We start from the raw sequence: 13,596 nt of genomic DNA on the forward strand, positions 1-13,596 counted from the left end.
TTAAATTCCACGTTATAGTTAGATCAGGTAACTATAACTTGCGCGACCGCAATCCACAATGTGTCATTTCAGATGTCATCATTGATGTGATGAGTGATGTCACTGACCATGTCATGAGTGATGTAATATGTGACGTCATCAGCAGTTTATTGTGGGCGCGCAAGTTATAGTTACCTGATCTAACTATAACGTGGAATTTCATTGGTTTTTTACGAGTGAAATGTACAGCTAACTATAACATGTGTGAAACCTATGGTTTTTTAAGTGAATTTGCAAGGTTTTTTAAATGCTAATTCCTAACTATAACGTGTGTGAAACCTATGGTTTTTTCAGTGAATATATATATATATATGTATGTGTATATATATCAAGGATCCTTCGCTCCTCCTCACAGCGAGGGAGTTCACGGCTCCACAACAAGAGGTAATTTTTGAGAAGTGTTTATTGGCACACCATAGTGCAAAGCAAAAGTAAAAAGGGCGGTTTATGCGTTTCGGCTCCCCAGCCTTCTACTGGACCATAGAGTCCCTTAGTCTAGAACATCTCTTACAGTGCTCAAGTGCTTGATCCCCCGTTGCTTTTTTTCTGCTATTCAGTAACTAGACTGCTAATCCTCATATACTAATGGTGGCAAATTTGGTCCACCATTTTACCATGCCACTTGTGAAGTGCATTAAGATCTTATATATATATTTTGAAAAAAACTTTGCTAAATGGGAGAACATTGTTATGCACATCAAAATAGTTACAGAAGCATACAAAAATATAGAACGATCAGAAACAAACAAATTTGCATTAAATTTGTTAGTAGCAAGACGAGATTTAGCAGTTAATTTACTTCCTACTGATTTTGAAAAATAAAGAGATCCAAGGCTTCAAAAGTATCTTCTTGAATCAGTTGATGTATTATAAAAAACTTCCTTTATAAATCTAAAATCACCTGTACAACTAAAATGCTAGAAATAGAACTATAAGCCTTACATTTTTACTCATATACAGTTAAAAAGAAATAATAAATATATGAAGATTATTGTATTGCTGGATATTTTACATTTAGCATTTCTAGCAATAAATTCAAATGGAATGCATGCAACCTAATGATCACAAAAGAGTGCATAAAATAGAAATATACCACTAACTAATACATTTCTCATAATATCAATTAGCTTTTTAATTCCAGACACTGAAAATGATCAAGCAGTTTGTTTCAGGGAAGCCTCCATTAACACAGGCAAAAGTCTTTTTTAATACATTTGTTCGGCTGTTCTTAATAAAGTAAATAACTAAAGCAAATTAGTGCTCTGCCAACATTTCTATATGAATTTTATTTTATGTCTAACAGTTACGTTTCTAGATGATGTTAATGGTGTCAGACATAAGGAGGAACCCAACCTCAGTTCCAGATGTAATAACTTTGTTTCAAATCTTACTTCCATCCTTGTGGATATTCCCTTAATGATTTGAGGAAGAATCAGCAGGAGGGTCCTGTTAGACCTTACAGCTTTAAGGTGGTCTTCCCCCAAACGTTTTGCCTTCACTCTCTTATTTTTGCTAAATTTGTTTTTGTTGGCTTAGTACTTAGTGCATTAAAAAGCACACATGGAAGTTACAAAACAGCATTTAAAGATTGTTTATGTGCAGAAAGCGGGACCTTACTGCACATGAACAATGGCTCCCCCCAACAATGACAGCCTTGCACTATAGTGCAAGGGTGCCTGCGTTGGCGTAGGCAGCTGAACTCAGCGCCAGCGCTAGGGGAAACGCAAGGGTGTGCCGCATTCTTGTGAACACGGTACATCCCTGCATTTTCAGAACAGAGAAGCGTGGCATTAGCAATGTTTTCTTAACCCCACTCTTCTCCATTCTGCTGTAAATATGCCCCTAGATGTCACTTTTTCCACTTTGATTTTTTATCACTAGTTTTTACCTCAGGCTTTAAAATTCATAACTGTGGTTCTACTTATTGGGCTTTTGTCATTTTGGTGTCAAAAAGGTTAATAAAATGTACTCACTTATTCTAAATTGCTGTTCGATTTTTCTTGTGTTGTGTTTTCACATTATTACGGTTTGTATGCGGCATAAACACTTAACACATTGACTTTAAATTAAGCATGACCGCTTTTGCACCACGCTACTATAGGTTTAAGCACAGGTTAATTTTGTGCCTTTTGTGGTTCACCCAGACATGGATTGTGGCTGTTGTTTCAACAGGGCTAACACCCCATTCAACCAACAACCCAATTTCTCACAGATCCTTTGCCAGTGATGGTGCTTTTTATTCAGACAGCAAAGCTGCCACTGCTCTGTTGCTTGAGGTACTAACTCTTACATAGCACATTTATATGAAATCCATTTGGAAATCTTTCTTAATAAGTGAGTGTAGCATTCCTCAAGAACATCTGTGATTGTGCAAAAACAAAGCCCATGCAAGGAAATCTTCAGGTAAGAATCCCTGGCTGCTAATGTTTAATGTAAATATTGAACTTTAGTCTCAATTTTAGAATTGAATGTTCCAGTTGGTTCAGTCCTTCCCACAACAAATGTGCTTGAGGCTTTCCTTGATACTGTACTAGGTTTTCCTATCTAATCAAAACAAATGCAGGAACACCCCATTGACCTAATCGATGTTACTAGCCTAACTCCGTTAATAAACTCAAATGGTTAATGCAGCAGGACACATTTCAGCCCAAATGAATTTGAGTAGTATAAGTATTGTTATTCTTTGAGGGTGAGAACAGCAGCAACACACACAGGTCCTTAAACAATCAGTAAGGGCTGTTCTTTCCACAAAGAACCTAGAGCCTGATATATAAAGAATTGGTTTGCAGAAAGTGTTCACTAGATTTGCACTGACTTTTTTGCACATTGATTTTTATTTTGTGAACCAACTAATGTGCTATTATTGTTTGCAAATTCACCATCCCCAGTGGGTCACAATTTGACTGACCTCATTAGTATTCTTAAGGTTGGTTGCAAATTGCTAGTCACTCACTCTGAATGCCAAGACAGAGATAGTTGCCTCTAGGGGTCAGTAGACCACCATGCATGTGATCTCATTGAAATAAGGTAACCCATTTTTTTCAATGCAGCGTATTCTTTTTAAAGGAAACACAGCTGTTTTTTTTTTTTAAATGTCCCCTTTTTATTTTCAAAAGTGGAAAGGGGTTCTAAGGGTTGCCAAATGGCTTACCACCTAATTTGGGTAGTTGTTAACCTATCAATGGTGTTCAAACAAAGTTGTGGTTCTGACCCATTGTTGCATAGCATTTTAAATTGCAGTTTGGAAGGGACACCCAACCATGCCCCTTCCAAATTGAGATTCAATGTGCATTTCTTAATTCATTGTTGTTGTGATTGGGTGGATCGCAGGATTTGCGAACACTAAATAGCTTTATATATCTGGACCCCTATTTATTACTGAAGGTAGATTTCATTTGATGAAGCACTGTTTCGGCCAAGCACCTAATTTCTTATGTCCTTATGCTATTTGGGGAGTAACAGTGGCATTGAAGAGGAAGAGCAAGAGCAACAAATGTCTAAACAACTATTGTTTAAAACCCTGTTTCTAAAGTAGCTTATTTCATTTGCAGGTGCATTGGCCAAGCGTTACATAAAAAAATTTGTATCTTGGTTACCCATCAATTACAGTACCTCACAGCGGCAAAACAGATCCTTATACTGAAAGAGGTAAATTCTTTTATTACAGTATCTTTAGATGTTTCACAGTGCATGTTATAGTTATACTATTTTAGGTAACTTCACCCAATGGCCTGCACATTAATTTTCTTTTCAAAGTACTTTATTGACTTTGCCACTTTTCTTACGAAATTCATACTTGAGCCATTTGGCCAGTAAATTTGCCTCTTCGTGTCTGCTTCAACAAGGGCTATTGATCATTAGGCCAAAAGCGGGGAAAATCATTTACTGTAATTTTGTGAGTTAGAAGACTCTTTGTAGGCTTGTCTTCTTTTCTGATAGATTCCTGATGTTTCAGTACTTGGGCATTTCATGTACATATGTAAATTGAGTGATTTTACTACTTAAGTCCTTCTCCAACTATCTTGTTATCCTCATGCATCATTTACAATACATTTCACTCTGATTCCACGCTTGACAAATAATCCTCTAATGACGGGCGGGCTCTTGTTACTTTGAGGGTTCTCACAGGGAGAAAGAGGCAAAGTAGCCAGATAAAGACAAAAAAACCCTATCACCTCCCGTTTGGATATTACACTTTATTTGGTAGATAGTGGGGAGAAGATTAAAAAAGGAATATGGGATGTGTAAGACACCATTATGAGTCTTCTGTCCATTCTGGATTCAGAGTTATACTTAAGATATGATATCTGATATATTGAGGATCATGCTTATGGTTAGGATCATGATTAATGCTAATGTTAGCTTTTAGTACTCACTCATAATATTGTTAGAGTTAGGGTAAGCAAAATATTTAGGGTTATAGACAAGATAATAATTAGGGGTGGGGTTATGTAAAGATCAGGTTGAGTTTAATCTCAAAACGTTAAAGCCAGGGTTTGGAGCATTGTATTGCCTAAGGTAAGGGTTAGTTTAGAATTAGTATTTTGGCTACAGCCAAAGGGTAAGGTACTTGTTCGGGACAGCGGAAAGGACTAAGTATCATGCCACTTCCAAAAACAAAAAAAAGTGTACAATATATCACTAATAAACATTAATAGGGGAGTATAATTAAAAATCAAGACTGTCTTCAATGAGAACATTACCAATCAATAGTTTAAATTGAAATATATGTGTCATTGAATGTTATAGTAAACACCAGACAAATGGCTCAATGTCAAGCAAGTCTAGATCTCAATTCTAAAGAGAGAAGAGCAGGAATCTGGCCTCAGGTCAAAGTGGGGTTGTGGGTCCAGCATGGCTAAGGGCACAACCAGGGATCTTACTGAAACTTCTATCAGCCAACCAGGTGCTAACCTCTGGGCAGCAAAGCAGTGGATGCCAAAGTGTGGTTTAAGAGTACTACATTTGGCGCCAAATCCCCTGAGGGTTGAGATGGGTCTATGCCCTATGCCTCAATGCCACAAAATTGAAATAAGCAAGCCTATGAACAGGGAGGAGGTGTGCTCTCCAAGCAGAATCACCATTCATTTCACCTGCACTACTTGGTTTATATTGCGTAGCCCTCAGAACTCTTGTGAGAGCTAGATAATGCTCCATCTTGTTTGGGGTCAGCAATTCTAGACTTCTTTGTTGGACTGGGGTTTCCAAGTAGAAAAAAAGAGACTGGCTAGCAGCCATCAGAGCTCCAGCTGCACGTCTGACTTAGCAGTATCCAAGTGAAATTTTTGTGCGCAGGAAGCAGTGTTACATTTTCCAGGGTGTTCTATCTTGCTGTTAATGCTCAAAATGCTGAGGAGAAGGTTCTGGTTATACTTTTCTTTGGCCAGCTGGGAAGTAGCCATCTGGTAATGAGTTCTCATGCATCTTTGCAGTCTACAAATAATGATCTGGCAGCACACGTTGTGTATCTGTCCAATGACCAAGTAGTGGAGGATTGGGTAAGCAGGTAAATGCCTCTGAGAAGCTTCGTGATGAGCAGGGAGGGATGGGGAAGCTACAGAGAGGAGTTATTTAATTAAAGCTGAGCAGGATGGGTAGGATGTAGTAAACAATAGACAAGCCAACATAAAAAAGTAGCTCCCTGAATGTAAGTTTTGGAAGGCTTCAAGTTATTCAATCAAAAGTAGACTAAATAAGCTATACTCCATGGTGGGGAGAACCACAAGGAGGGAGGAAAGAGGCAGAGGGAGTAAAGCAATTGAATAAGAAGCAAACAAATGAGATTGAATAGAAGGTCAACGATTGATTAGCAATGGTCTGATCCAAAGCCCAGTGTAATTACTGATATTGTCCGCAATAGATCTTTCCACAACAGTCTGTAGCCAAGATCTAAAAATGGTGTAGATAGGACAGCTGGTACAGTCTGATGGAAAATTTCACCTTGACAGATAATGTCATTAAAATATCTGGTATTTTTCTATTGCATAAAACTTTTTAGAAAATGATTTTCGAACATTTACAGGATAAATTAATCCTCAAGAAAAAAGGTTATTAGTTGGGTGACATGCAAGTCCTTCCCAAATAGTAAGTTCCAAATCCTGTGAGGCCCAACACACAAGTTCAGCAACTAAACCTGGACTCAACCCCTGCAAGCTGCGGCACAGCACAGACGGGTTTAACGGCAGGAAAGTGTGTAAAATAACTACCAATACCAAAACAATTAAAAAGTCAGAACACAACAAAATTAGAAACCCACAACGATTTTCTGAAAATTGAGAAATATTTACTAAGAAAAATGAACACACAACAACTAAGATCCATTAAGGGGAACCATGGATCTTATTTGTTTTAAGTTTTGGTTCAAAAGCATGAAGACAAAGCAAAGCGCCAATCAGAAGCCACTACTAGCTGTTGAAAGGGACCTAGGCACGCTTTCAGACCAACCTCTATAGAGTCGATGTTGGATACCCCAAGCAGGTCATCCCCATTAAAGATTTCACCTTCTGGCTTAGTCTCTGAAATGGGAGTTGAAATCCTTCAGTGGGGCAAGGCTGCAGACTGAATTTGGTAAAGATATCTCGAAGAAGGAAAGCCATTTGACGAGGTCCCATTGAAGCAGTTGGTTTTGGCAGGGACAGCTCAGAGTGGCAAAACTCAAATTTCATGGCAGCTGAAGTCCTCCCATTGGGCAGATACTAGTCACAACTTCACACAGTCAAGAATTGTATCTTCAGGCTTCGTTTCTTTGCAGACTTTCTGGAGCAGATCCTCATGGTCTCTTCTAAGGCTAGCAGTCAGCAGAGTCCACTAGTATAGTCCAGTCCAGGTCCATTTGCTATTGGTCAGCTGGGTACTCCAGGAAAAAGACCTCCTGTAGCTTTTTGTGTCCTTGTAGTCAGTCATGCAGAATGTCAGCAAACTGACCCTTGGAGTCCTTGGTACAGGTGGAAGCCCAGCTCCTCAGGTCGCCACACAGGTCACAAAAAGCAGGTTCAGACCTCTTCTGTACTTCCGCAAGTCCACAAAAAGTTCCGATGAGCTCTTGGTGAGGTGACACATTTATAGGATTCATTAGTCAAAGAGTAGGTGGAACTCCTGGACACTCCCTGAGCAATGAGAAAAAACGTCCCAGGGGCAGCCCGCCCTATTTTTGCAGCACATCCTGTTTGCATTACTGCAGGCTATCCCACAGTGCACTATTCAGAGGCAAATCCAATGTGGCAGTATCCTTCTGCCGTTGGAGCCCTGCCTTGGAGACCTATCTAGGGGTGTTCTGGTTCTGGGTATCTTCAAGGCTGCTACTTTGATGTCCATCCATACGTTCTCACAGCACTATAGCATTGACTCCCTGGTCTGCAGGGAAAGCCATTGTGCCAGGTGGGTCCTGCAGGACTTTCGGTGTAAACTTCCACTCCTCACACTCACCACCTTTGGGGGATTACTGCTTTGGTTTCTATTTCTATTTCGAAAGTGAGGGATCGTCAGTTAGAATTGCCCATCAGAAGAACAAGTTACTTACCTTCAGAAATGCTCTTTCTGGTCGATACACTGTCTACATGCAGAGTCTTCACCGTCCATCATCTTCCCTGTTCTGTGGGGTCATCAGTTCCCAGTTTAGATATTAGTACAATGTCTAACTACCAGTTTGTCAGTGACTCCATGTCTGAGGGTGTGGAAGTTGCCTTGTAAACTGATATAAGTACGAAGGTGTGGCACCTATATGTGGGTCTGTGTTGTCAGCTCCAGAGGTAGAATAAGGCCACGGTGGAGTCCAATGTTAACACCTGCTGCCACTCCAGAGTTGTTGCAGGAACTATTTCCAGATCCACCGTGGCACCTAGGGGAATTTCAGAAAATGAGGAATCTGCTGTTAGAGTTTCCACCACAAAATGCTTACCGAAGGTAAGTAAATTGTTCTTTGGCATTGTGTTTTGTTATCCACAGGCACACAAGTTTACCTGATTAATTAGTTTTAGCATATTCTAACACCTGATAAATAGCTGAAACTGACAAGGGTTAGCTTAGTCAAGGATGAGGCAATAAGTGTGGTTCGGTTTGCAGCAGGGGTGTGTGCTTTGTCCTTTCCTGTTAACACATTTATTGTTAACTTCTCATCATTTAGGGATAGTTATTATGCCTTTCAACCAAAATAATTTAACGTTTTATGACGAGACAAATTTTATAAGTATGCTATGAAAAATAATTTGTTGATTAAAAATCATAACCCCAAAACTGAGATATATGATCAACCATGGAGTAAATATCATTAGGGAACTTGATGCTCCAAGTAGAAAAAGGTTAATGGTCACAGTATTGGAATTCCCATATGGTGACCATCTTAACAGGGGAATGCCTGTGTATAATGTTTGTTTGACAGCATTGACCTCCATTCAAGCGGAGTAATAAATTGTATGGTAAATTGTCAGTGAATATTTAATAAAAATCTTGGTGCAGAAATTGTGCTCTGGACACTGTTTGGATTTGAAATTTGTGTGTGTTAAGGAATAAAAAGTATACACATATAAAGGAATAGAATACTGCCAGGTTTTAGCTTCCCCGAGTAATGTAAGTATATATATATATATATATATATATATATATATATATATATATATATATATATATAATTACCTACTGGCGGTCGCCAGTAGGTAGTTATAGTTAGGACCCTGTTTCCATAGGAAAACCGCAACATTCTATTTTGAATAACTTTGGCGCCGGTCGACGAATCCTCGCGAAATTTTCAAAACTAATGGGGCGCTACGCTCCGCTCCTACCCTGAAAGTCTCGGGGGGATTCGTCAAGCGGGGGCTGAGATAAAAGGGGGGTCCCAAAATGCGTTTTTCCCATGCATTTTTCCATAGGACCTTTAGACACAGCTACAGCCCGAACGGCTGAACAGAGTTCCTTGAAATTTGGCAGAGAGGTAGTCTACAGGTCAAGGAAGTGCCTTTAGTAGGTTTGGTGTAAATCTGTTCAGTAGATTCTGAGAAAATAGCCTTTAAATCAATATATATATCTGAGCCAGCTTACGGTGCGCTTACGGTGCGCTTACCGTACGCGTACGGTGACGTGCGCGAGCGCGATTCTGATTGGCTGTTAGATCTTAGTAAACATTCGAATCGGTCGAAACCAGGAAGTGGCGACCGCCATTTTCTCTCTCGCACTCTGAGAGGGGGTTAAAAAACAAAGAGCAAAAACATGTAAAGGGGCTGTTTAGACAGCTCCTAAGCACCTAGCCATGTTGATGGAGTCCCCAAAGTTCCCCTAAAGCCAAAAACGGAATTTTCATTTTTTCGATAATTTCGCCGATTACGCTTACCGTACGCGTACGTTAAAAATTATTAAAAAAATAAAAATATCCACACTCTCCCCACCCCATGTGCCAATGGTGACCGAAGGGCACCATTTGTGCATGGCTTATGTATAATAGTGAAAAATTAAAATATTACCTTTCACAACGAAGCGCATCATATGTCCTCCATGTGCGCACGGTGCGCGAAGCGGATCGTGCGTACATGGCCCATCTAGCGTAACGTGGGCACGCGGTGCGCTACGCGCACCGCGTGCCCACCGTGCGTGCACGGCACTAACTGCGTAAAGTGGGCGCGCGGTGCGCAAAGCGCACCGCGTGCTCACTGTGCGCGCACGGTGCGCGAAGCGCACCGTGCGCGCACGGAACGAACTGCGTTAAGTGGGCGCGCACGCCACGAATGGCGTAAAGTAACTTAGCATTTAAAAAAACGTACAAATTCACTGAAAAAACCATAGGTTTCACACACGTTATAGTTAGGAATTAGCATTTAAAAAACCTTGCAAATTCACTGAAAAAACCATAGGTTTCACACATGTTATAGTTAGCGGAAATTTTACTGATAAAAAACCAATGAAATTCCCCCGTTATAGTTAGTGCAGGCAACTATAACTCACGCGACCGCAATCCTCTGCTGATGCTAATACTGTATTTAGACACTTATTTGCCCATGTCTTCTTCCATAAATTTTTAGCTATATATATTACAAATATTTTTTTTTCATAAAGACACATATGTCATCAGCAGAGGATTGCGGTCGCGTGAGTTATAGTTGCCTGCACTAACTATAACGGGGGAATTTCATTGGTTTTTTATCAGTAAAATTTCCGCTAACTATAACATGTGTGAAACCTATGGTTTTTTCAGTGAATATATATATATATATATATATATATATATATATATATATATATATATATATATAATATATATTCAAAAAGCGTTTTTCTTTTGCCAATATCTTTGGCACCGGTGGAAGAATCTTTGCGAAATTTTCAAAACGAATGGGGCGCTTCACTCAACTCCTGTCTTGAAAGTTTCGGGGTGATTCGTCAAGCGGGGGCTGAGAATAAAGGGGGTTTCAAAATGCGTTTTCTCCATGTTGATTTCCATAGGAAACGTTTGTCGCACCTACATCATGAACTGCTGAACGGAATTACACCAAATTTGGCAGAGAGGTAGCTCTTTGTCCAGAGTGCACTCTTTGCTTTAAAAAGTTCCTGAGAAATGCAAAAATACAAAAATATTGATATCTTGTGACCGCGGTGGATCCTCGAACCCTCACAATCACAAGCTTGACTCTGATTGGCTGCCAACACTGCCTACAGCAGGTAACACGGTGCTGCATGCGTCAAGCGCACACCCTCTCCATCTCATTAATAGCATCCCTTATGGGGAAATGTTGCGCATCAAACGTATATGCAGTGACAAGGATGATGCAAACACCACACAAGCTGATTGCCGTGCTCTTTCCTTGACTAGAGGGTACAAAATCGAGATTGTTGATGCAGCAATAGCCAAATCCAAGGAAAGAGCGAGAGGTGACCTTCTGCAATATAACACCAAAACTAAAGGTCTGGCAAGTGAGAAAGATGAGGCTCTTGAACCCACTAGGCTCATTCTCACATTCTCTAAATAGGAAAAGCAATTGAGGTCAATAGTCAGACATAATTGGCCCATTGTTCGGGATGACCCGGTAATTGGCAAGCTTTCACCCCCAATCCAGCTATCACTTTTACTAAAACTGCTTGTATGGGTAATGCACTAGTTAACTGCAGTCCTGGAAGATCTAGGTAAGGGGATGTGGTTGACCGCTTAGTATATGGAACGTAGGGTACCAAGGGCATGTAACTCAGAGTGTCCACTCAGAGCTGCAGCACTGTTTCTGCCACCCTGAGTGTGACAGATGCCAAAATGATCACCAGCCCCGCACTGCAGACTGAAAGAGCAGTGTGTGCACTGCTAATTCGACTTTGCCATTATCATTAATCGCAAACCCCCACATCCCTTAATATTGTATGTAAGTCTTCCCTAAGGAAGGCCTATGGAGCCTTACTGCTGGGAACTATATATGTTCGGACATATCTTTTCATATGTCTTAAAAGCCACACTTCCAAATTGTCGTTTAGCTGTGGAAAGGTTAGTAGCCCCTTTGGCTAACAGGGTTACCGGCTGGCATCCCAGCCTGGCTAACTTCTGAATGGAACTACCTAACTTGATACTGTAAGGTATCAAATTAATTGTGACATCAAATCTAACTTGATGGTCAATCTGAGATTTATGTCACTTTTAGAGTTAAGCAACTTTTAGAACGTTGCCTCTCTGTGACCCAGGTGGTCAAGTGGCTTTGCACAAGTCGTGGCCCACAGCTTTTTGCCTGTCTGGGGAGACATGTGAATGGCTCCCAGGCTCATGAACAAAGGCAGTAGACGCAGAGTGAGGTGTGACCTCCTCTCCCAGGAAGGCTGCAAACAGTGTTAGCCCAGTGTTGAGCTTCAATGAAGAAGCCGCCTCTGACAATGCTCCAGAGCAGGCTGTATTTTGTTCTATAGACAAGTTGGAAACAGGTCCAGAGAGGTAATACCTGTCCCCAAACCAGTTTTCCCTGTGGCGTGTGGCCCTTAGGCAACCAGACCTCTGGGGTGGGGTGCTAAGCACCTGAAAATCGAGAGAAGATTCCGACATCTTGAGAGTGGCCAAATATTGCACTCTGGGATAGACAGATGCCACACATCTCAGGAACTTTGTCACCAAAGAGGAGGATACCTACTAGCCCTTTGGCTAGGAACCGCGTTGTCCTCTCAGGGCTCTTTCCGGCGTTAAAACAGTCACCCTGAACCTCAGTACACCATGGATTTGGAGAAGGGACAAAGAGAGGAGTGTCCTGCTGCCTCTGAAGTTGCACTAGGAGAGGCTGCACAATCGGAAGGACTACACCTGCTGCACTTTGGGCAGGTGAGATTGAACTCCCTGTGGCTCCTGGCTCGGAGAAAACCTGTTTCCTAGGCCAGATCGAAGCAGTGACTCCAAAGGTCAGTTGGCTGGCCCCGTGGAACAGCATCAGGGACATAAAACCTGTGGAAGCCCAAACTGACAAAGCAGTAGCCACTCTTGAGGGATCACCACTGGTCACCACCGGACAAGCCAAAAGACAAATCTGAGATTGCCTAAAGATGCACAAATGTCTGTTGAACCCGGGAGTGCTATCTATCAGAGATGGGATTTGTCGCCCAAGGAAGACACTAACCCACACCAAGGATATGGGACACCAAGTGCTGTGGTCAAAGATCAACCACACTTCACCCCGTAAACCATACAGCACCAAGAGCATCCTTTGAGCATCTTTTGTCTGGATCCTCAGGATCAGGACCACTCCATTGATGTCTATGGTGGTTTATCCTCTAAAGTTTGGAGCTTGCTTAAACAACTTTCTGGTGGCCAGGTAACTGTCCAAAGTTTCTTTATTGGACTCCTAGACCTCCCCTCTGTCAAATTTGGTTGCCCAAGCAGGCGGGAGTTGCCGAACGAACTGTTTTCACACTTTTCGACAGTTTGCAAAGTTTTTGTTGATCAATGCTTGTCTGTGGTTGCATTTAAAAGTATTTATTTGTTCTTAAATCTGTGTCTCTGGAACCCGTCCGTGGGTTTTGATGATGAAAGATTCTAAAAATTCATAAAAATATGTTATATTTTTATAAGTTGTTGTGTCTCTTTCTTGTTGTGTGACTTTCTTATTCTGTTGTTTGATGCTGTTAAATACTTTACACTAAGTTCCTTTGTATAGCCTTACTGTTTGCAACCACAGCTTCCCAGGTTTGAGCTAAGGTTAAGTAAATGATACTGACTGGACCCAGGACCGTATTTGTGAGTATACTCCATGTAATGGACCAACAGCCATATCATATAGTACTCCCAAAGGCTCACAGTGATCATTAATGTTGGTAGTCAAGCATTTTCCCTTCTAACTCTAGATTATCATAGACTCAAATGCAAGCTCTCATTTTGTGCTGTGAAAATGAAAAACAAGTTTATTTAAATGGTTTCTGAACTCTCACTGCTTCCCCAGGTCCTGTGTTTACCGTGCTCGTTCACCTTACTATTCACCATTCTTGTACCTCCCTCTTGTGACCACTTATCATGACTGCCTTAGTTGGTTTCAGCTTGCTGTGGACAGCTTTGGCAGAATTGTCGATCAGTGCTTTGAGAGCTACAGCTTGCAGTAGTGACCTTTCTTATCATATCCA

General features: G+C 41.1%; 1 protein-coding gene across 1 annotated transcript in view; it reads left to right on the forward strand.

Annotated features, from left to right (window-relative positions):
• ABCC4 (ATP binding cassette subfamily C member 4 (PEL blood group)) overlaps nt 1–13,596 on the forward strand; it is a 1,516,984-nt gene that overhangs the window by 621,923 nt on the left and 881,465 nt on the right. The window contains exon 14 of the mRNA XM_085622127.1: nt 3,591–3,687. Coding sequence (XP_085478253.1) covers nt 3,591–3,687 — 97 coding nt within the window. The remainder of the gene's footprint in view (nt 1–3,590; nt 3,688–13,596) is intronic.

The sequence above is a fragment of the Triturus cristatus genome, chromosome 8 (genome assembly GCF_964204655.1).
Source record: "Triturus cristatus chromosome 8, aTriCri1.1, whole genome shotgun sequence".
In the NCBI taxonomy this organism is placed as follows: domain Eukaryota; kingdom Metazoa; phylum Chordata; class Amphibia; order Caudata; family Salamandridae; genus Triturus; species Triturus cristatus.